Source organism: Prinia subflava, chromosome 3, assembly GCF_021018805.1.
Source record: "Prinia subflava isolate CZ2003 ecotype Zambia chromosome 3, Cam_Psub_1.2, whole genome shotgun sequence".
In the NCBI taxonomy this organism is placed as follows: domain Eukaryota; kingdom Metazoa; phylum Chordata; class Aves; order Passeriformes; family Cisticolidae; genus Prinia; species Prinia subflava.
The window spans coordinates 107,587,466-107,611,368 of NC_086249.1; the positions used below are offsets into that span (position 1 = coordinate 107,587,466).

The window sequence follows — 23,903 nt, forward strand, 5'->3', positions numbered from 1 at the left end:
CTCCCCTGCACAGGCACCCTTAGAGAGAGGCACACAGAGCACCAAGCCCACGCACCATTGCTGGGGTCGATGGCAACATCAGGACTGGGCACAGCCAGGTGGAAGGTGATGTCCCCATTGCTCCCTGAGTCGGGGTCGGTTGCGCTCACAGTGAGGATGACACTGCCAGCAGGTGTGTGCTCCGGCAGCAGCACCTGGAAGAAGAGGAAACCCCAGTCAGCATCTGATTTCCCCCTGCCCAGAGCCCCCAGCATCGCTGGGAGAAGGGTCTGGGGCTGGCCAGGGAGCCAAAGCCAAGGTCGTCCAGTCTCTAGCTAGCCAGGGAAACCACAGGCAAGGGGTCTGTGCTCCTAGTCTCTTCAAGCATTCCTGGGCCTCCCCAACCCTTTGCCTGGGCTCCAGAACTGCAGCACACACTGCCCAAGCCAGCTTTCAACAGGGACCTACCCAGGTCTCGCCACAAATATTTGTATGGGCTGTGGCCCATTTCCCACCTTCACTGGCCTCCCCACTGTGCTCATCCATTTCTGCTGGACCCTCTGGATCCAGCCGTGCCCATGGCAGGGGCTGGTCCCAGGGTCACTTGCCTGGTTTCAACTCCTTCTATGCCACAGTGACAGCACGAGGAATGCCAGGATGTAGATGTGGGTCAGAAAGCGGGACCAGGAGGGGCTCAGACCCATCTTCTGCTTGGTAAGGGCAGGTGGGCCAGGCAGGAGCTGCAGAGGGCTTGTGTGGGATGGCCCCCGCTGGCTGGCACGCCTGGCACATGTACCTGATAGAAGACCTGTGTGAAGGTGGGCACGTTGTCGTTCACATCCTCCACAAGGACGGTGAGGTTGGCCTCGGTCTCGTGGCGCGTGTCGGAGGCGCGCAGGGTGAGCGTGTAGCGGCTGCGCTGCTCGTGGTCCAGCGGCCCCGTCAGGGCAATGTGGCCCCCGTAGCGCAGCACCCCGAAGGTGTCTGCGGCCTCCCCCTCCAGCAGCAGCGTGTAGGAGAGTGCAGGGCCTGAGTCCACGTCGTTCCCAGTCAGCTGGGCTATCTGGGTCCCCAGCAGAGCGTCTGTGGGGAGCAGACGTGAGTGAGCAGACCCATCCCTGCACACCTGGCTCACCTGGTGGGAAACCACTTCAACCCAGAGCACCAGGGAGAGGGGAAGATGCCACGGGAGAGAGGGAGATGCCGGGAGGAAGCCAAAGGTCCTGGGGGCTCGGCAGGGCAGGTGGAGGTTGGCATGGACACAGGGCATTCTGGCTGAGGACTGTGAGCAGGCAGGGCAGGTGTCTGCGGCCAGAGTCCCGGACACGGGACAGGGGCCAGGGTTGAGCTGGTAATTCAGGTTGCTCCCTCAGACACAGGGGTCTGAGCACAGCACAGGGGTCATGCTGGAGAGCTTGGGGGGCTTCAGCAGGTCAGTGTGACCCAGACCCTGACAGGGACTGGCCTGGCCTCTCTGGGGGCTCCTCCCCACCCCACGGTGCCCGTCGTACCCCAGCTCTGGCCCTCAGTGCTAGGCACTCACTCTCAGGGACACGGATCTCCCAGGGGACAGGGATGGTAGGGCTGTTGTCATTGATGTCCATCACCACCACGGTCAGCGTGGCCGAGCCCATGAGCGGTGGCGTTCCTCGGTCCATCGCTGTCACCACCAAGCTGTGGGCAGGCATCAGGGTCAGATGTGTGCCCACACACGTGAGGGAGCACCTCACCCGAGTACAGTTCCTGGGACATGCACTGCACACCTGCATTGCACCTGGGACATGAACTGCAGGTGTGCACGGGGCTGGAGCGTGTGCATGGGGTGGGGAAACTGTGCAGCAGCCCAGAGTCTGCGGTGATGGATCCATGTGGCACATTCTCTGGAGACGTTTAAGGAAAGACTGGATGTGGCACTCAGTGCTCTAGTCTAGCTGATAAGACTGTGATCAGTCACAGGGTGGACTCAGTAATCTCAGATGTCTTAGCCAACCTCAGTGATTCTGTGATTTGGAGAGCACGTGTGGGACAGTGGGTGTGGTACATGGAGGGCATGGTGGGGCAGGGCAGCAGGTTTCTGCACACCTACGGCATGTGTTGAGGTTGGAAAATGTGTGGGCGCAGGCAGAGCACCTTGCGGGGTGCAGGCAGGTGTCTGGGGCTCTCTGGCTGCTGGGGAATACTTGGAGCATCTCTGGAATGGTGAGGGATGTGTGGATGGAAAGAATACCCCAGACCAGGGTGGGGACAGCAGAGGAGCCCACAGCCATGGGGGCACACGTGGAGGGGGAGAACACAAACTGGGGGACCTCACCTGAGCAAGGTGTGTGGGAAAGGGCAGGAGAAGCCTCAAATTCATGGTGAGGTGTTTGCCAGCATTTCACATACGTGTGGCTAGAGTGGATGGACATGTCCAGAGCATGCACACATGGTGAGGGGCCCAGAGGGCCTGTCTGGATGCGAGGGGACATCTGGGGGAGCTCAGGCTAGTGCAGGGTTGGGAGCCATGTGGCAGGACATAAGGGTCCTGTCCTTGGAGGTGGAAGAAAATTGAGCAGGTGCAGTGAGGATTAAGGAGGCAGGAAGGGGAATGGATGAACCTAGGGCCCTCTCACAATCTCCTCAGCTCTGCAGAGACCTGACTGAGCTGTGCGTGGGCTCATCTTGGCCATCTGGCTCCTGTGTCCTTCACTCCCACTGACCCTCAGCTGAGCTGCTTGGTAGAGCCATTTCACAGCCAGGCTGGGACAGCTTTGGGGGCACCAAGAACAGTGTTCCCCATGCCTTGGGGCTGTGCTCCTGTCCTGGTATCCCCCAGCCTGGCTGCACTCACCGGGTCTGGGACCAGATCTCTCTGTCCAGGATGGCAGCAGTGGTAATGGTGCCAGTCTGGGGGTCAATGTGGTACAAGCCCGGCATTGGCAGGGACTGGTTGATGGCATAAGTCACCTGCCCATTCGCTCCCTGGTCCAGGTCATCTGCTAGCACCTGCAAAGCCACATGAGATTCAGCTCTGGAGCCCCTGAGGCAGGACTTGTGTGCTGGAGCCAACCCCAGGCCCATGCAGCTCCCATCCCATAACTCCAGCCAGGCCAGGGCTCAGGTATCTCTTTTTGTGCCCTGCCATACCTGGATGACAGGTGAGTCATAGCTCTGTGACTCCCAGATGAATGCCACATAGTTCTGCAGCTGGAAGCGGGGTAGGTTGTCGTTCACATCCTGGAGGTTGAGGTTGATGGCCATGAAGCCAAAGGAGGCTGCAGTCTCTGCCTGGATCACCAGGCGCAGCCGGGGGCTGGCCTCAAAGTCCAGGCTACTGGAGTCCTGCACTGAGATGGCACCTGGGAGGGGGAATGGCAGGAAGGGAGGGTGATGTACCAGCATGTCCATCCTCCATCCCTCCATCCCTCCATCCTCCATCCCTCCATTCCTCCATCCCTCCATCCTCAGGTGGACAGGACAGACACACTGAGCTCTCCCAAGCCCTCCCCACACTGCCAGCTCTCATCATTCTCAAGAGCTGCCCTGAGTGATAGCACCCACACCTTGCTGGGGACAGGCAGTTCCTGCTGACATCACAGCATGTGACAGTCCCCCCATCTGGAGACTCTCACGAAGGTGTGGAGCAGAAAGAGCTGTTCCTGACACATGCTCATCCAGCTCCAAGCCAGAGACACCACCCTGCAGCTCTGAGTCCAGTCAGAGCCTTACAAAGTGCTCTGAGGACAGACACCCACAGCCACCAGCCTGAGCCATGGGCAGCTAGGCTGCTGCAGCAACAAGGTGCTGCTGTCCCACCTGAGAAGGAAGGGGGCAGCCAGCAGGATGTACTAAACTAATGGACAACATTCCTATGGGCATGTAGGGACACCTTTCATTATCTCAGCTTGCTCCAAGCCCTGTCCAACCTGGCCTTGGACACTTCCAGGGATGGGGCAGCCACAGCTTCTCTGGACAACCTGTGCCAGAGCCTCACCACTGTCACAGGGAAGAATGTCTTCCCAGAATCCCATCTAACCCTGCTCTCTGAGGTTCTGGGGAAAAGTCTAATTATGAGGGACCACAATTGCACTGGGAGCAGTGCTAACAGCCACTGGTCAGTGACAGGGCAGTGTCCCCATTCCAACTAACTGGTACAGAGTGTGGGCGGTGTTCCTGGGCCTGGGGGCCCCAAGCACCTGAGCAGGCCTGAGCAGAGCTCTCCAAGTGTTCCTAGAGCTGTACCTGAGCTGGGCTGGATCAGGAAGGTGTTCCTCTCGTTGCCACTGACGATGCTGTAGGTGATGTGCCCTGAGGAGCTTCCCGTGTGCGTGGCCTGGACACTCACCACCTCAGTGCCTGTGAGAGCAAAAGGGTATGAAAGGACAGTGGACCCTTGGAGCACGCAGCAAAGGGTCAGGGCAGCACGTGCTGTACCACAGGAGCACTGCTCTGCCTGAGGACACTGCTGACAGGGGACTGAAGATCCATGGTCGGGCTGGGAGCCTGGTGTCACTGCCTATCCATGGCTCCTCAGTGGTCTCACTGTGACCCTGGAGACCTTCCAGGAGCACTTGGACACCTGTGGCTGCCTACAGTGATCTGAACACACCGAGGCCAGTCTACAGGGACACCAGCCTGGGCACCACGCAGACCCTGCAGTTCCTCGGGTCTGCCCAAAGCATAACAGGACTCCCCTGGACTCACACTGCTCTCTGGTCTGAGCTCCCCACAGCGCTGCTCCCACCTCCTCTTGTGCCCTACCCCATCCCATCAGGCACTTTCTGGTCCCTGCCAGCGGGTACCTGGGGCGGCATTTTCGGCCAGGGCCACGTCCCTGGTGCTGCGGGGAAAGCGCAGCCCGCGGTAGGGCTCCTCCTGCACGTGGATCACCACCACCCCTGTGGAGGAGAGCGCCGGTTGCCCCAGGTCCGTGGCCAGCACGAAGAGCGTCCGCTGGCGCTGGCTGAGCGAGCCCAGGGGCTGCAGCAGCTGGATGTCCCCGGTGTAGGAGTTGATGGCGAAGGCGGAGCTGGGCGTGGCAAAGCGGTACAGGATGGAGGCGTTGGCTCCCGCGTCCCTATCCTCGGCCCGCATGGTGGCCACCACCTGCTTGAGCGGCGTGTGGCGCGACAGGTTGACGGTGAGGGGGCTGTGCAGGAAGGTGGGGACGTGGTCGTTGACGTCTCGCACCACGACGGTGACACGCACAGCCGCGCTCTTGGGCTCCCACGGCGCCGAGTCCACCGCCTTGGCCAGGAAGCTGTAGGTGGGCTGGCGCTCCCGGTCCAGGGCCTGGGCGCTCCGGATGCGCCCGCTCTGTGGCTCCACCTGGAACATGCCCAGCGACTCATTGCCCAGGTAGTAGGAAACCTGTCCATTGGTGCCCTCATCTGGGTCTTCAGCCACCAGCTGCAGCACCAGGGCACCCACTGGCAAGTCCTCTGGCACCTCCACCGTGTAGCTGGCCTGAGCAAAACTGGGCGCGTTGTCATTGAGGTCCAACACCTGCACAGTCACTGACATGGTGGCACTGCGTGGCGGGGAGCCGTGGTCCTGCACCACTACAATGAGGCTGTAGGAAGAAATTTGCTCTCGGTCGAGGGCATGTGCAGTGGAGAGGACACCGGAGACGGGGTCTAGGCTGAAATCCTGCCCAGGGTCTCCACCTAAAAGAGAAGAGGTGGAGTAGCAACACAGCATGGCTGTAACTGGAATGAGAAAGGCCCTGGCTAGAGCACGAAGCCCACCACCATGGGGTCTGGCAGGGTGGGTAGAGTGAGCCCCAGTAGGAGCAAACCTCCATATGAACAACGGACTCTAACCACTCACAGGCCAACGCTGCTGCCATGGGGAGTTGCCAGACAGCCTGTGACAGGATACAGCAAAAATATGACTTGGCAACCTATGAATTAACAGGTCAGAGCAGCCAGGAGAGGTGTGGAACTGGTCTAAGCCTGGGGAACTAGACACAAGCCTGGAGAATGAGCAGTGCAGCCTGTCTAGATCTTAGGGTGCTCTTTACTGGGCGCAGAGAGCTGAGAGATGGCAGCAGTGATGTGCAGTTTGGAGCAAGAGAGAACTGACGTGGAATGAGACTGCTGCAGTTGATGTCCCCAGATCCAGGGAAGCCCAGGGAGAAGTCCTTGCCAGTCCCACGCTCCCAGTGCATCTCACCTGCCACCCGGTATTCCAAGCGTCCGTTCTCCCCACCATCAGGATCAGTGGCCCGCAGGGTGTAGAGTGCCACACGACTCTGGTTCTCAGGAACCTCCACGGTGCAGGACTCGCTCTCCAGGTGGGGTGCATGGTCATTCTCATCCCCCACTACAATCCACACCGTGGCCTTGGTGAGGCTGGGCGGCAGGCCGGCGTCCCGCGCGTACACTGCAGGACACAGTGGGAGAGTGAGAGCCCCAGAGGCTGCCTTGACTGGGAGCTACGGCCACAGCGGTTGTGTGCCAACACCCAGACACCCACAAGGGTAACCAGGCACGAGAGCATCGGCATCCCTGCAGCCTTAAATCACCCCACATCCCTGCTGTGCCCCACAGCCCCTGCTCTCTCCCCATGGCCTGCCCCCTCTGCAACAGTCCCCACCCCAGCAGCAGGAATTCCTGTCTACCCCCACCGACCCACTGCGTGCTGCCTCCCTTGCCTACCTGTCAGCACATGCTGCTCCTGCTCCTCCCGGTCCAGGGGACGCGTGGTGACAATGAGCCCCGTCTGTGGGTGAATGGAGAACGGCCCCCCAGAGAGACCCCCATAGGACACCTGCCCGTTGGCACCTGTGGGGACAAAGGTGGTCTGAAGGCAGCCCAGCAGCAGCCCTAACTCCTCATTTGGCTCCCAGTCCTGCACCTCCCTGCTCCCAGCTCCCATCCGGGGATCACGGCCTGGGTGAGAGGGTGGGCTCACCCCCAATGGCAGAGGTGTGTGGGGGGCCCAGCCTAACCCAGCTGTGGGAGGCCAGATAGGCCAAGGAGAACCCACAGAACAAAGGCCAGGGGACCAGAGGGAACCAGTCCTTGCTCCATTCCCACCCTCTCCCAGGATTCAGCCCATCTCCCACCTCCAGGCAGGTGCTGATCCTTCCCTCTGGTCAGCCAGGCTGTCCAGACTGACGGAAGGGAGCAGGGTGTGCCCAGACCTGGGGCTGCATCTCCCAGCAGGCCCTGACTGAGCTGAGCAGCTCACCCTTGCCTGCATCCTCACCCAGATCCCGGTCCGTGGCCACAACCTGCAGCACCGGACTGCCGGCAGGCAGGTTCTCCATGATGTGGGCTTCATACTCGGCTTTCTCAAAGGCAGGAGCCTCGTCATTGACATCCAGCACCAGCACGGACAGCAGCTGTGTGGCGGAGAGGCGCGGGAAGCCGTGGTCCATGGCCACCACTGTCAGGTTGTGCTGCGCCACCTCCTCCCGGTTCAGGGCCCGCACGATGGAGAGCGCTCCTGTGGGCACAGGAGAGGGGCAAGCTGGCACCAGTGGCACTGGGGCTCATGCCTTGGGACCACTGTGGGGCTGCAGGTACTGGACAGATGGGTCTCAGGAGACAGCAGCACTGTGCCAACCAGATGCTGTGCCTGGGGCTCCCTGCACCCCCGTCTCGCTCCTCCAGCCTCCCCAGCACACATCACCTCTCACGCACTGTGCAACGTCCTCGTGCACCCCTGCACCCTCCCCAGCCTCCGTGTCCCCACCACCCCCACCACCACCCCTGCACCCTCCCCAGCCTCCGTGTCCCCACCACCCCCGGCCTTCCCGGCCCTCACCAGTGCTGGGGTTGAGGTGGAAGCGGCCATCACCGTTTCCCCCTCGCAAGGAGTAGCTCACACGCCCGTTCTCTCCCAGGTCACTGTCCTGGGCCACCACGTGCAGCGCCACAAAGCCTGTGGGCTGGTCCTCCATGACACTGACGGTGGCCGGGGACAGGAAGACGGGCACGTTGTCGTTCTCGTCGGTGACGAACACGCGGGCAGTGACGGCGGCCGAGCGGCGCTGGCTGACGTTGCGGGCCTGGTCCGTGGCCTCGACCACCAGCAGGAAGGAGGCGGCGGCCTCGCGGTCGAGGCGCTGGCGCAGCGTCAGCTGCCCCGAGCGGCTGTCGAGGTGGAAGGGGGCCCCGGGCGGCTCCAGGTGCAGCAGGGCATAGCGCACCTGACTGTTGGGGCCCACCCCATCCCCATCCAGCGCCTGGAAGGTGAAGATGGAGGAGCCGGCCTGGGCATTCTCAGGCACCACAATGGTAATGGGGTCTTCGGGGAAGGTGGGTGCCTGGTCATTGCAGTCCTGTACGTGGATCTGGACCAGCACCAACCTGCTGGAGGGGTAGCCGTGCTGCGTGTCCTCAGCGCTCACCTGGAGCACGTGCCGTGCCCCAGCTTCGTAGTCCAGCTCACGGGCAGCGTAAATCTCCCCTGTCACGCTATCAACCACAAAGGTGCCGTCCCCACCACCTCCTACCACCGTGTAGACCAGCTGTCCTCGTGCAGGGGCGTCCAGGGGAGCCACTGAACCAATCACAGACCCCGGCTTGACCCCCTCGAGGGGATGCAGGGTCAATACGGTGGCATCAGGCCGTGGCAGCACACGGGAAGATGGCAACACCTGGGGAGAGAGGAAGGAGTGAGGGGCACGCACAGGGGGCTGTGTGCCAGGGCACAGGCTGGAACACAGGAGGGTCCCTATGGTCCTCAGAAAACACTTTTGCTGCGAGGGTGCCTCAGCCCTGGCACCAGCTGCCCACAGGTGGTGGAGTCTCCAGCCTTGGAGACAGCCGAAAGTCACCCAGACAAGCCCCATTTGAGCAGGGTGCTGGAGAAGGTGACCTTCACAGGTGCCTTCCCTCAGCCACTCCTTGGCTCTGTGACTGGGCCCGATACTGCAAAGCCAACAGACGGCAGCAGAAACAATTCCGCAAACATAAGGAAGAGTGAGTAAGAAGAGAGGTCGCTTATCCTGATGGGAGGCACAGAAAGAGAATCCAGTATGACCCCAAGATAAATAAATACTATCACTAGTTTTATTAAACACATTGGAGTTCATTTGGAGATGGGGTGCACTCGCAGTTGGGAGAGAAGATGCTGTAAAGGCCACCACGGTGTGATCTGAAGGGAAAACTCGCTGAAGAAGCACATTCCTGTCAAGGAGCTGAGGAAAATGAGAGTAATAACAAACCTGTCAGCCCAGAGGGGATCAAACCCTGTGACTGTCAAGCAAATATCTATTACAGGGATGCAAATCAGCATGATGGGGATGGCCTCAGTGCTCTGGAGGCTGCAGAACTGCTCTGATTTATAAGAACAGTTACAGACATAGTGTAAAAAGGAAATTATATAAAACATGTTATTGGTGGCTGAAGGCAGATGTGGCAGGCTAACACCAGGCTCCACTCCTCAAGAGAACATGGTATATCACACGCACCCGGGCTAGAACTCAGCTCTGGAGCTCCCACTAAAGCAGGGGAAGGGCACAGAGTGGGGACGGCTGTGTGACAGAAAGGACTGAGAGCCCAGCTGGCTCAAGGGAGCAATGGGCAGGGCTGGTGCAGATGGCACAGCAAGGACAATCAAATGGCCTTGGCAACTGCAAGGACATGGACGAGAAGATGTGAAACACTGTTTGGTGGGAGTGCCTGGGTGGGAGGAACTGGAGCCTCTGCTGTAAAAGGAAGCTCATTGCTAACAGCAAAGAAAGGATGTAGCTGTCTGGGCAGTACCAGGCAGGGAGCACCAAAGTGACACAGACATGAGGGACACCCTGCAGGTCACAGCATTAGTGTCAGCACATGCTGGGAAGAGCAGAAGTCTCTGTGCAGGGAACCTCTGACGTCTTTCCTGCACCAGGGTACCTAGGACAGGGTGGGCTGTCTAAGGCCTGGAGAAGGCAGAACTGCAACTGGCAGTTCTTTGGAACTGAGAACAGGCACCAAGGAATCCCTTCCCATCCCAGGTTTTCCACGTGGATTTTAGGGCTGGATCAACAGCTGAGCAGGAGCAGAGGGTGCCCAGGGATGAAGGTGGTAGAGGATGAGGAGGTGGGTGGAAAGGCTGCCAAGCAGCTGGATGGTGTCTTCCAAGAGGCCAGCGAGGGGTAGCTGGTACAGGGACAGGAGGAGCGGGCGTGCAGGGACAGGAGGAGCTGGGGTACCTGCACTCGAAGGACGGCTGACGTGCTGCGGGGCGCGGCGCCGCGGTCACTGGCCGTCACGGTGAAGATGTACTCGGCACGGTCGGCCCGGCGCAGAACCGCGGCTGTCCGCAGCTCGCCGGTAGCCACGTGCAGAGTGAAACGCTCTGCCCAGGCTCCTGCAGAGAGGGAAACAGGGCTGGGAGAGGCACGGCGGAGGGAGGGTAGGGCAGGGTGCGAAGGAGGGGCAGCGTGGTGTGGGGATCCCGGGCAGTGGGCACCCACCCGCCCGGGCGACGGCTGCAAGGCAGCGCGGATGTGCCGGCTCTGGAGCTCGTACCTATCAGTGAGTAGATGATGGTCCCGTTCTCCCCCTCGTCAGGGTCCTTGGCCTGCAGGGAAGCGACCAGGAGTCCCGATGGCTTCTCCTCCAGCACCTGCACGTGGCCCAGGGAGCAGTTGAGTGGCACAGGGAACCTCTCAGATCACCCCACAGCCCCCCCAGCATGGCATGAGGGCTGCACCATCCTGCAGCAGTCCTACACCTCACCCACAGCACAGACCCCTGCAGGACCCACAACTGAGCCTGAGCCTCGGAACATGGAGGAGCCCACAACAACTGGCCAGGGGAGGTTCTGTCTCACCAGCCCTCCTCCCCTTCTGTCCCATTTAACAACACACTCAACAGAGTGGGGGCACACTGGACTGCTATGGGAGGGCACTGCTGCACCTCTGTTACACCCAGAGCCTCTGCAGGGAAGTGCAGGACTCCACAACAGTCCTGATTCTCCCTGCCCCAACAGACCTCTTCAGCTGGAAATGCCAACGTGCGAGCCCTGACAGCCCAGTGCCAGCCTCCCTGGCCACAGCCAGGGGTCTTCTCAGTTCCCACAGATAGCCAGGGGGGTTTCCCATCTCTGGAAGTGCAGCTAGCAGATCTTCTGGCGCTCAGGTACCTCAGCTTGGGACTTTTCCCTTTTCTCTTTTGTTCCTGGGTAGCACTGCCTGTCTGTAGGTACTTTAGACCCCCATTTTATGCCAGTGCAGCACAAGACCATTGAGACATCAATCGCACGTGCTCAGGTAATCTCATGTTCTGAGGGGAGCTGCCTCCTTTGGCACAGAGATCACCCATTACACACCTTTTCTGGATAGCTATGGAACTGGATGCACCCTCATCACTGTCCCTCAGCACGTGTCAGGTTTTGGAACCATCCTCAGCAAACATCCCCTCCCTGCTGCAGACCTGCCCCTCCAGCACACACTCTTTGGTGGAACGTGATTCCCACTTGGCACAGGTTCTGCTGTTCCTTCCACCCCAGCAGATGCCAAATTCCCACCTCAAGGGGACAGACCTCACATTCCCACCACACCAGCACATCCTACGGCAGAGACCACCCTCCCAGACCCAGCTGTGCAGAGTGATCTCTGCCCCTTAATGCATTTAGGAAAGGGACAAGTGGAATCCAAGCAGGACTCTGGAGAAGAGGATGCAGGTTTCTGGGTGGAGATGAGGGCCAGAGCTGTTGCCCAAGCCGCTGGCACTGTGCTGAAGCCCTGGGAGGGGAGACCAGAGGAGCTGGAGTGATTCAGCCAGGCTAGGCAGTGCTGGGACTGTGCTCTGTAAACATTGAGAGAGGGAGGGAAATTCCAGGGAGAGAGGACAGCTTTTTAAGCAAAAACACAATATTGGCACAAGAACAAATGAGTATAAAATGGTCAGAAATTAGTTTGGGCTGGAAACGAAGAGATGTTTTCTAGTACCAGATCAAGGAATCTGGAACAGCCTTTCACAGCAGTGATGGAGGCACAGACCTAAATATAGCCTGGCCCTTGATGAAAGGAGGGCCTGCGTGGACACCTCTACGTGGGGCCAGGCTTCAGAGGCCCTTCCAACCTCTCCCTGCCACAGGCCAGGGCAGCATCTGCCCCCACTGCCCTCAACTCAGATTTGAGTGGCTCCTGCTCAGCAGGCAGGGACGCTCTCCCCTTCCATGAGGAATCAGACCCCTTTGAGAAAAGCAGACATGTCAGAGGAGTTACATGAGCAACACACACACAGCCCCATGTACAAACGCCAGCGCAGTCACACAAACAGGAACAAACAGCAACAGCAGTGGCCTTGCCTATGCAAACTGGTAAGACAGCAGCTACGTGGGCATGTCTGGGTCTGCCTGCCCTCACCAAAGGTTGCTGCAAACACCAGCCTGGTCCCAAGCTCACTGAGCTGTTCTGGCCACAAGCACAGCTCTGGCAGGGGCTGGCAGTGGATACAGAGAAATGTGAGGAACATGGTACGTATGGAACAATCCTCCTGTGAACTTCCCCGGCTCCCAGCCCACTGTGGCTCAGACACTTCCTGAGCCACACATCATATTTGTGTTCATCAGCCTTTGATGGATTTTTTTCTTTCCATGAATTCATCTAGTTTTGAACCCATGCAACTCTGGGCAATGATTTCACAATTTAATTACATTCTGCATGAAGAAGTGCTGCCTGTGTTTATTGTAAACTTGCTGCCTGGTCAGTTCTTACCGAGCTGCCCGGTCTTGTGTTATAAAAAAGCAACTTCTCATTTCCCCAGACTCTGTGCACACCTTTTCAATATTCACCTTTGTAATATTCATGCAGCTTTGTCCATGCCAAAGAACATTTTATTTCTGCTTGGAACCATTATCTGCCAGAGATCCTGTTAACATCCTTTTCTAAACAGTTTCTAGCACTTCTGCTCACTTAGGGAATGGAACCAGGCAGAGAGTGCGGGCAGAATCTGAGCTGTGTGTGATGGTATTTTCTTTCATTCTCTGTTTCTTTTCTAATTAAATTCAGCATTTGATTTGCTTTTTTGCCTGCACTGAGCCTGGTGTGGCACATTCACAAAGCTCCAGGCTTCTCCCCAGACTGAGGCAGCCAGTTCAGAGCCCACCACTACATGCCATCCATATTGCTTTCCAGAAACTTGCTTAGCAGTGGTGATTTCATGTCCCATCATCTTCCCTGACTCAGCAGTGGAACATGATCCTTCTACAGTTCTTCACAGGGAACCCTCACCTTGAAAGCTGTAAATAGACCATGACATCAACCATCACATCTTTGAGGGGATACAGCAAAAACACCAGCACCAGGAGCACTCCCCCTGTGAAAACAGGCACCCTCTTCCTTCCCTTTGCTCTCTCCCCTGTCCTCGCAGTCATTCCCTGGGAGGATGCATTCCTGCAGACCCTTTGCAGACACCCCATGTGCTGCCAGCGTATCATCAACACCAACGTGTTTCACCTTAGCACCCACAGCTGATGCTGGAAGGTGCCGACACAGAACCCTGCTCTGCTTTGCCTGACGAGCAGTGACATGAATGCTGCACTGACCATGTCTGCAAGAAATCATGGAGCCTTGTGCTATCATCTAGTTTCCACTTCTTCCTCAAAGTCTGTCTTCCACATCCAAAACATGGCTAACAGTGGGTTGTTATGGCCCTTCACCCTTCTGTATTTCTGTTTCCAGTACCTGCAAACCGAAGTGCCCAAACCAAAGTGCCCAAACAGGTGTTTGCTCAGAGCTGCTGCAGCACTTACCTGCCCTCAGAACTCTGAACCCATCTCAGCCTTGTCCCGTCCCCTGAAGGATGCATCTGCTTCCATGGCCTCTTTGTAGAGCAGAGCCCACCCAAGCTCCAGTCAGGCACTTGCAGCGCTTGGTGCCCCCAGCACTGGGCTCAGCTGCGGATCCTGCCTGGCAGTGTGTCACACGTGTCCCCACACGGGAGCAGGGCTCACAGCAGGTGCCGGGTGCCAGCAATGCCACATCACAGAGCCCACCCAGTGCTCCCCCAGCCGTGCCATGGCTGGCTGGTCCCTGGCCTGAGCTGGTCCCAAGCCTTGCTCAGAGAGAGGGCAGGAATAACGGTGCCCCCTTTGCCTCCTCTAGGCTCTGGAGCTGTGATCACCCAGGCCAAGCCCTGCCAGCAGCTTTGACAGCAGAACAGGGCATGCACGAAGATGGCTGGGCAAGGGATGACTGCACACTGGAATGGGAAGGGAAGCAGCAATGAGCAGGGAAGGTCTGGCTGGAGCTGCAGTGTCCCCTGATCTTGTGTCACCCAGGTGGCTACCAAGACAGTCCCGTCTGCTCTGAGCTGTCTGGGGTGTGTGGCTCAGGCAGGACATGGGACAGAGGGCAGCTGTCATCATCGTGGTGTTTCTGAACCAACTCAGAGCAAGGGGCTTTGAGCACACAGCCTGACGTGCAGCACTGGACGTGCAGAGTGGGCATGGCCACCCAGTGCAGGCTGTCCCTGCTCAGGGCCCTGGCTGCCCACCCTGTTCTGCTGCTGCCAGTGTCCCTCAGCTGGCTCCCACGAGCCCTTGCTGCTCAAGACGCTCTCAGGGACACAGCAGAGCAGAGGCAGGCAGGTGGGGGCAGGTCCTCACCCGGTTCTCCTGAGCAGCACCCATGCATGGGTCTGCAGCATATGCAGTGCCCGGTGACTGCTGCCACCAGAGTGCAGAGGGCTGGCAGACACAATCAGATTCACAGAAAGCTCTTGAGCATGCCAAGCCCAGCTGGACAATGCTTTCTCAACCTCCCAGAAAGACAAGTGCCTGTACAAAATCCCCAGACCTAGAGGGTGATAGCCTCCTGCATCTCCCTGCTCACCGCTCTTTACCATGGCTCTCCTCTGAACCTGTGTCAGGTTCAGGGCTCCTTTTGCTGTCCCTCCCTACAGGCATGTGCCAGCCAAGAGCTTCTGCCTGCTGGCCAGTCCTGATTGTGCCAGAGCCGTCCAGAGGCCCTGCCCACTCTGTGCACCAGGATATCTGCACTGTCCAAGGACACGCCCCTCCTGCCACATCTCAAATTTACCAAACTGCCCCAGCTGCTGCATGGATCCAACTCATGCTCATCTCCCAGGGTCTGAAATTCTCCTGGGTCCCCCCACCTACCCCCTTTTCCCCAGCAGTCCCACATCCAAAAGCCACCAGGCCCCTGCCTCATTGGTGCTCCAGCCCGCCCCCCTACCTGCACAGTTAGCTCCTGACCACTGCCCACGTGGAGGAAAGCAGGAGCGTTGTCGTTCTCATCCAGCACAGTGACATAGATGGTTCCGGTGGCGCTGCGGGGCGGCGCTCCCCCATCCTGCACAATCACCAGGAGCTGGAAGCTGGACTGCTGCTCCCGATCCAAGCTGTGCTTGGTGCTGACCTCTCCTGTGAGGGAGAATCCCAGAAGAGTTTGGGTTGGAAGGGGCCTTCAAGCCCATCCTGTTCCACCCTGCCGCCATGGGCAGGGACACATTCCCACTATCCCACGTTGCTCTAAGCCCTATCTAACGAGGCCTTGAACGCTCCCAGGAATGGGGCAGGCACAAGAAGTGAGAACACTGATAGGTGGGGACACAGCTCTGCCCACAGGCTGCATTAGAGCAGAGCCTGTGCTCAGCTGTGTTATTCAGGTGTGCTGCTGAAGCCCAGCACTGCAGGGGCAGCAAGGTGAATATTCTGCTGCAGCACTGGCCTGGCCACTATCACTGCAGCCCTGGCCTGGGCTTTCTCATCAGCTGGCCCCGCTCAGGACGTGAGGAGTCTCTCACCTGTCTGTGTGTGGATAAGAAAGTTGGGATCGTGCTGGAGCAGGCGGTAGGTGAGCCGGCTGTTCTGCCCGGCGTCCCGGTCGCTCGCCATCACCCTTCCCACGCTGCTGCCAGGAGCCTGATTCTCAGACACGGTGAAGAAGTACCGCTCCTCGCTCAGCCGAGGGCTGTTGTCGTTCTCGTCCGTGATGCTGACCCGCACGGTGCTGGTGCCAGTCTTCCGCGCGTCCGCCGCGGTGCCGGTGCCTCCCACCGAGGCCAGCACCGTCAGCACGTACAAGTCCCGTGTCTCCCGGTCCAGGGCACTCTTGACGTACAGCCAGCCGCTCTCAGGCACGATGCCAAAGCTGGCGGCGTCCCCGTCCGCACGCAGGTGGTAGGTAAGGGCCGTGGGTTCCACATCGTGCGCCAGGGCCCTCACCTGAAGGAAGCGGGTGGAGACGGGAACGCCCTCCTGCACCTCCACACGGTAGGTGAGGGTGTCAAAGATGGGTCCGTTGTCGTCCTCGGCTTGCACATGCACCAGCAGCGTGAAGGTGGAGCTGAGCTGCGGGACGCCGCTGTCCCGGGCCGTGATGGCCAGGCTGTAGGCCGAGACGGCCTCGTACTGCAGGGCTGTGAGGAGCCGCACGGCCCCCGAGGCGCGCTCCACGAGGAAGGAGCCCTCGCCCCCCGACACCAGCTCGAAGGTCACCTGCCCGTTGGCACCGCTGTCACGGTCCTCGGCCTGCACGGTGTAGACCGTGGCCCCAGGTTCCGTGGCCTCTGGCAGCAGGATGGAGTCGGAGGGAGCTGGGAATGCCGGGGCGTTATCGTTCACATCTGACACAGAGATCTTCACTCGCGTGTTGCTGTAGGCAGGGGGGGAACCGCTCCGGGCCTGGACGTCCAGGACGAGAACCGACTGGGACTCGTGATCCAGAGGCAGGCTGGTGCGGAGCTGCCCCGAGGCCGAGTCGATGGAGAAGTAGCCATAAGGGTCCCCCGAGGAGATGGAATAGAAGATATCATCAGCGTGACCTGTGGGCAAGAGGACGGAGACAGAAGGAACGAGTTGCCATCCAGCTCAGTCCCTCAGCCCTGCGATCAGGGAGCCGTGGTGCAGCAGCACCGTGCCCACGTGCACAGACACACGGGTGTGCATACAACACCTGTGTACGCACAGTGCTGAGCTGGGTGCACACTCAGGTGTGAGTGTGTGGAGCTCCCACAGCAGGGCCACTCCATGAGGAAGTGGGAGATGTTGGCCTTCAAGGATGGCGTGGGGACAGGGAAAGTGGCAACATGCAAAAGGGACAAGCCCATACCTGGTGGGTTCTGGGCCTGGACAGCCCCCACACTGGCACCCTGTGGCATGTCCTCGGGCACGCTGAAGAAGTACTGAGCTTGCTCAAAGACAGGGGGTGAGACTGTGCCCTCCACGATGCTGATGTTTACCCGGGCGTTTGGCTGTGCCTGCAGGCCCCCCCCATCCTGAGCAGAGATCACCAGCTGCACCAGGGTGTTGGCTTTGCCACTCAGAGACCACGACAGAGAGATGACACCTGAGGAAGAAACCTGTTGATGTGGCATCGTGCTGCACCCCTGTCACCTGGCACCAGGGGACAGGTCAAACCATAAGCTGGAAAAGACAGACCAGAAAGGGCAGGAAACAACGTGCATCACAGTGGGAGCCCACCACAGCGGAGCTGGAGTGAATGAGTGGAGCTCTCCCAGGAAAGCCTCCCCAAATCCTCTGCACTTAGTCTTACACCCAGCTCTGAGTTAAGCAGTGGTACAGGCTGTGGGACATGAGCCAGAAGGCAGGTCTTGGGAGAGGGAAAGGTGGGGAGAGGGCTTCCAGTCTGGGGCACAGGGTCAGTGTCATAACACAGCAAGTGGGCCCTGGGCTGGCAGGGAGGCTCTAGGAGGGGATGTAGAAGTGAAGGAGCATAATTGATAGGCCCTACAAAGGAGGTGGTCCTGCATTAGGAGGGCTGGTAGGGCTCGTCTCGTTCCAGTCACCTGCTGGGAACTTGAGGATCAGTGTGCAGATCCCCCAGTGCACCTTTCTGTGCTGCTGAGAGCCCCTGACATCACACACCCATGCACCCACTTCCCCAGCAGAAACTGCTCTGGCTTCCAGCAGATGCAGCCAGTGAGAACAGTGGGATCAAGAGCGACAGAGTTATAGAGGAGAGTTAACTGAGCTGGGGAAGAGGGGACTGGCAGGGACAAGAAAGGAAGCAGGATACAGCCTGATGGGGTGAAGCATCAGCACACAAGAGGATGGACAGAGCGAGTCAGGGATGGGGAATGGGGAGAAGAAAGACAGGACAAATGAAGAACAGAACAGGGAGCAGAAACAAAAAGTCAGGGACTGAGTCTGGGAAGGGGTTACCAAAAGCTAAGGAAGTTTAGCAGGGAAAGATGTGTCAGGGAGAGGAACAGACATACTCTGGAGACAGGCTGCACTGCTGAGGAGGCCAAGCAGTGACACTCAGGCTGGTTTTGACACCTCCCACACCACAGTGCTCCAACTGCTGCCCGCCCTGGTTGCCTGCCGGTTCTCACCTGTGTCCTTGTTGAGGGAGAAGAGCGGGGGGGAGTTTCCCAAGACGATGCGGTACGTCACTCTCCCGTTGAGCCCCTCATCCTTGTCATGGGCAGTGACACGCAGCACGGCTGTCCCTGGCATGCTCTGTGTGCTGATGCTGGCAGCGTACTCCAGCGGATAGAACACCGGCCGGTTGTCATTCGTGTCCTCCAGGAACACCTTCACATACACCATGGAGTTCAGGCCGCCCTGAGGAGGCACCAGGTCAGAGACAGTGCAAGACAGCAGCATCCCCTGCACAGTGCTGGGTCAGCAGCACCGCACGCGCAGCCTCGCTGGACTCACCCCATCCACAGCGGTGATGGTGAAGTCGTAGGCAGACGTGCCCTCATCACAGTCCAGGGGCTGCACCGTGCACAGCTGCCCTGAGTGCTTGTCAATGCTGAACTGTGTGGGGACAACGCTGCCGATGCCAGAGCCAATGGAGTAGGAAATGGAGCCAAATGCACCACTGTCTGCGTCTGTGGCTGTCACCTGTATGAGGGAAGGCACCCCCTGAGCAGAAGAGACCCCCAGCCAGACCCAGCCCAGCACCACCACCACACCCCAGTGCCACCTTCTGCTCCACGGCCACAGCTGCCACACCGTCCTCAGAGCTGGCCATCACAACCCAGTGTGACAGCAACTGTGGCTCTTGTCCCAGACCAGCCACTGCTCCTTCTGCAGTACATGCAGCACTGCAGCAGCAGCAGCCCCTGCACCTCTGCTCCTTCTTTCCTGCACACACACTCAGGACGGGACAGAAAGAGTGTAAGAAAGTCAACCCCCTGTCACGCTGGCCCTGGCTCTGTCCTGCTCTCAGAGCTCTGTGTCTAGCAGCCCCATACACTGGGCGTGAGGGTGGAGGGTGGCACTGCCCTGTGACAGTCCAGTCTCACATTGCCTGTAGCACGAGAACTGCACCCACCATGACAGGCATAGCAGGAGGATGAATGCTGCTCCCTGCTTGCCCTCCCCAGTTCCTCCTTGGGCTCCTACAGAGCTCAGGTCAGCAGAAACCAACTCCTGCATCCGCATCCCTGCCCACAGCTCCTCCACCAGCTGGGAGCTCCATGGAGAACAAAGCTGGGGGACAGAGCTGGGGGAAGGCAGCTGGGCCAGGCCCGGGTGAAGTGGAGTTCAGGCCTCATCAGCCACAGCTCCTCCCCGCAGCAGCCATGGGGCCTCGGCTCCCGCACGAGCAGCGCAGGAACGCCGCACACGCGCCAAGGAGAGGGCCTGGCTGGGGGCTCAGCCCGGCCGTCAGGGATACAGCAACGAGGGCAAGGGGACACAGCGGCGGGGCCTGGAGGGAACAGTCAGCTGGCCAGGGCTGGGAACACCCTGTCCTGGCCAGGAAGGGGAGGCAGCACCTGTGACACCCCCACCAGCCCTGCTGCCTGTGGTCTGAGGGGCTGCCTGCAGGGAGAAACTGAGCCCACATCTCCAGTGAGCACTAAGCTCCTGTGCAGAGGATCCAGCCCTGCAGCAGCTGCCAGAAGAAGCGCCATGGAACAGGATCCCCCCCTCCCCACTCCAGCTGCAGAGCACTTGGAAACACAGGTGCTGTGACAGAACTGGGTCAGGAGGCACTTTGGGAAACTGGACCCATCTAGAGCTCACTGTCCCACTCCCTACTGCCCCAGCCCATCTTCCTGGGGAGCTGCTCAGCAGAGAGCTCAAATCTGACCTCACTGACATCACTGGAGCTTGTATGCAGGTTACCAGGACATTGGCTGCATGCTGGCTGTCGTTTCTGGGGTGCAGCTTGTACCCACGCCCCGCTGTGCCTCTGCCATGCCTGGGATAAAGCCCTGTACCCACACCCCGCTGTGCCTCTGCCATTCCTTGGGTCAGCTGCCAGCCTTCTCCACCACTGCAGACAGAAATGCATAACAAACTGACCACCTGCCATGGTGACTGCAATAGGTACTATATAGTAAACTAAGGCTTTTCTTTCCTCCAAAATGAACTGCTTTTCACTCTGAAGGTTATCCAAAATGTACATCAGCTGCTTTAGTCACTGTACAGCAACACGCTCTGCTACAGACTGATATGGTAGCTTCAGGTTCCTTAGGCCAGAGGCTCAGATGCTTCCAGAAGAGCCTCACTTCCCCATCATAACCATCTTCTTCTGGGTGCCACCCTTACAAATACCCAAACAGGGACTATCCAGCCTCCTGCCACAAGACCTGGGTAAGGCTTCAGAAACATGGGAGCAATAGATGAGCTCTCACTGTTGTGTAGTGCAGCACCCTGGCGGCTTCCTGGTACCCAGAGCCATCTTCCAGCAAGGTAACTGGTGGAGCCAGCAGTCTGGTATCAGAACCAGCCCTGACTGTGCAGCTAGGACAAGGTATCCCATGTATCTAGTGCTTCAGTGCCCCATCCTGTGATGGGACCATCTGTGGACCACTGGTCCAACACAAAACTCTGCCCAATATGAGCCTACACAGGGTCTAAGAGAGGTCACATCACTGGTGCAACCACAGCTGGAGCCCTGCACCTGGTCCTTGTCTCTCTTGGATGGGTGATGCTAAACTGCCTAGAGAAAAGCCACAGGAACAGCAAGGACCTGCTGGACCAGGTAACAGTGTTGGGTGAGTTTGAAGCCACTGGACACTTTGCTCTGTGCTCTGCCACTGTGTGCAGAGGGAGGGGGGCTGTGGCCAGTGCACCCCAGTCTCAGCTCCCTGCCTGCAGACTGCTTATACCCCACATGTGAATCCCATGGGATGGGGCTGGCTGACTGTGGGCAGCTCACGCTCAGAGGGCCTGACGTGAGACCCAGGGACAGCAGGATGGCTGCTGCAGCCTCCTGGGGACTCCTGAGAGACATCACAGCCACCAGGTATGGCAACCACCTCCTCTCAGCTGGCATGCGCTGCTGCAGACTCAGAGCACACGCAGTCTGGGACAGGGATGCATTTTTAGCTGTGAGGGCAATTAAGCACCAAAAGGGCTCATTAAGGCCTGTGGTGAGTTCACCACTTCTGGAAATTTTTAAACCAGGCGTGGACTTTTTTCCAGGAACTTTGCTAGAAGCTAATGCAGGGCAGCCCCAGGCTCTGTATTTAGCATCCGCCCCAAATCTTGGATCCACAGCTGGTTTTACTGCAGCTCATTCATGAGACTCCTGACGTTTGCCTGAAAAATAGAGGGAAATAGGGTCAAGCTGCCTGTGGAACTGCCCAGGAAACTCTCTACTGGGGCTGTGCCAGTCCTGCTGCTCAAATATGTGGGAGCAGGAGCCAGGGCTCTGAGGCTGAATGGCAGCCCCACTGCCCTCTCACCTCTGACTTCTGAACAGAACCTGCACAGCCACTAAAGGCTTTAAGCAGAAGGACATCAGTGGCCAGGAGATTCCTGACCTGAAACTGCCAAGGAGGCAGCAGTACCTGAGGAAGCCAGGATCACAGACCCCTGGTCTCACAAAGAACTCCAGTGTCCCTGCCAAGCAGGGGTGGCATGCAGCTGGATCTGCTGTTCCCCAGAAGGGAGTGCTAACTGGGGTTGTGGCAGCTGGCAACAGCTGTGACTGCAGCGGCCATGAAGCAGCAGATTCAGGATCCTAAAGAGAGTGAGGAAGAAGAGAAGCAGAGCAGAGACCCTGGAGTGCAAGACAGACTTCAGCTTTTACAGGGAACTGGTCGATGGAAGCGATCTCTTGGGAGGCAGCACTGAAGGCCAAGGCAGCTCAGGAAAGCTGGCAAGCCTTCGGGACAGCACACTCCAGAACAGCCCATTCCAGCGCGCAGGGAAACACAGAGACGTCAGCAGATGGCCTGGGCTAAGCAGGGCCTCAGGGCTAAGCTGCCATGCAAAAGGTGGTGCAGGCTAAGAGAACCAGGATCGTTCAGCTGGAGAAGAGAAGGCTCTGGAGTGACCTAATTGTGGCCTTTCAGTACCTGAAAGGAGCCAATGAGAAAGAGGGAGAGAGGATATTTAAAAGGGCCTGGAAAGACAGGACAAGGGAGTACAGCTTCACACTGACAGAGAGTAAGTTTAGATTGGATATTGGGAAGAAATTCTTCCCCATAAGAGAGAGGGTGCCCAGAGAAACTGTGGCTGCCCATCCCTGGAAGTGTCCAAGGGCAGGCTGGACAACCTGGTTCCAGGGCATGGAACAACCAGGTCTACTGGAAGGAGTCCCTGCTCACGGCAGGGGGGTGGAACGAGATGGTTTTTAAGGGCTCTTCCAACTGAAACCATTCCACAATTCTTTGAGATCTGCATGGAGACAAGATACACAGTAGGAATCTATAAACCTTGCCAGGTATGTCAGGAGTGTGTCAGCAAAGCCAAAGTTCAAGCCTGAGCGTGCCAAGAAGAGCCTCTACCATGGTGCTGGTGGTGAGGGCCTGAAGAAGGGCCCATTCCTGAGTGTGGCTGGTGATTCAGCAGCAGCAGGCCCAGGTGAGACTGAACACTCAATGCCAACTCCACCAGCCTCCCGGGCCTCCATGCTGCTCAAAAGGGTTCAGAGAGCTACCAGAAAGGGTGAAGATAGAGGCAGTATTTCTTTAAAAAGATCCGTGGGACTCAACAGGCTGCATTAATGGATGTTCACAGAAATGGATTTTAGGACTGCTCTTCACATGTGGTGCAAAGCAGGGGAGATCCCTGACAACTGGAGGAATGCAAGTGTCACGTCCCACCTTCAACAAAAGCCTAAAGGATCATATGAGCGTCTACGTTCTTGTCAGACACACTTTGGGCTTGGGAGAATCATGGAATGAGTCTCCTTGTAGCATGTTTTAGGCCACATGACAGATCCTGGAAGGGAAAAGACATCCTGTTTGCTCTCTGTGGTGGAGTGATGGGACCTGGGGTCAAAGGGCTGACAGCTGTGGGTGACAATTGCCTCGACTTTAGGAAGGATTTTGACCCCTTCTCCCACAGTCCTCATATTCAAGGCAGGATGTTACAGTTTGGAGGGCTAGGGTGGTGAAAGACAGGTTGGAAAACAGGCTCTAGGGGAGAGGTTTGTGAGCAGTGCTCTGCTGTAACAAGGCTGTAACAAGGGAAAGGATCTGGATGACAGTGACAGAGGAAACACATCTTTTCTGTCAGATAATGGATGCAAATGAAAAGGCATATGCCCTTGAGGCCAGAGGATATGTTAAGAAGATGACTCTGATGCTGTGTTTTGAAGACTTCATTGATAGGTGTAGAAGAGGCTGCTACCGTGATAGGGTCTGGGGAACACATCTGGGGTACCTTCTGCTGAAATCACTCACTGATCAGTGTAATTACATGGGAACGCAGCTGTTGGCATCCAATTCCCAACTGGATTTGAATCTGGCAAGGGATGTCAAAGTCAACAAGAAGGTTTCATAAGTACATTGCTGACAAAAGGAAGGCTGGGTAAAATGCAGGCCCACAGCTGAAGGAGACTGGGGACCTGGTGACAGAGGACGTGTAAAAGACTGGGGTACTTAACGCCCTCTCTCCTTTACTCTCTACTAGTACAATGGGTCTTCAGGAATCTCAGTGTCAGAGACCAGGGTGAAAGACATCACTGCCCCTCACAATAATCTTTGCTCCATTGTGGTGTTTGGGAGTGCCTGAGGACCATAGGAAGGTAAATCTCTCTCCTGTCTTCAAGAGTAAGCAGGAGGACCCAGATAACTACAAAACAATCAGCATCACCT

The 23,903-nt window shown here is 58.1% G+C and overlaps 1 protein-coding gene across 1 annotated transcript in view; it reads right to left on the reverse strand.

The window, feature by feature from the left end:
* The window catches only part of DCHS1 (dachsous cadherin-related 1), a 43,511-nt gene that overhangs the window by 5,188 nt on the left and 14,420 nt on the right, over positions 1-23,903 (reverse strand). Inside the window, exons 3-20 of the mRNA XM_063393388.1 lie at positions 18,556-18,744; positions 18,228-18,459; positions 16,982-17,218; positions 15,675-16,694; positions 15,104-15,291; positions 10,428-10,524; positions 10,109-10,266; positions 7,732-8,566; positions 7,171-7,410; positions 6,618-6,743; positions 6,133-6,342; positions 4,761-5,624; positions 4,201-4,314; positions 3,106-3,317; positions 2,810-2,964; positions 1,523-1,653; positions 776-1,062; positions 56-194 (exon numbers count right to left, since the gene is read on the reverse strand). Of these exons, the coding sequence (XP_063249458.1) occupies positions 56-194; positions 776-1,062; positions 1,523-1,653; positions 2,810-2,964; positions 3,106-3,317; positions 4,201-4,314; positions 4,761-5,624; positions 6,133-6,342; positions 6,618-6,743; positions 7,171-7,410; positions 7,732-8,566; positions 10,109-10,266; positions 10,428-10,524; positions 15,104-15,291; positions 15,675-16,694; positions 16,982-17,218; positions 18,228-18,459; positions 18,556-18,744 (5,434 nt within the window). The remainder of the gene's footprint in view (positions 1-55; positions 195-775; positions 1,063-1,522; positions 1,654-2,809; positions 2,965-3,105; positions 3,318-4,200; positions 4,315-4,760; positions 5,625-6,132; positions 6,343-6,617; positions 6,744-7,170; positions 7,411-7,731; positions 8,567-10,108; positions 10,267-10,427; positions 10,525-15,103; positions 15,292-15,674; positions 16,695-16,981; positions 17,219-18,227; positions 18,460-18,555; positions 18,745-23,903) is intronic.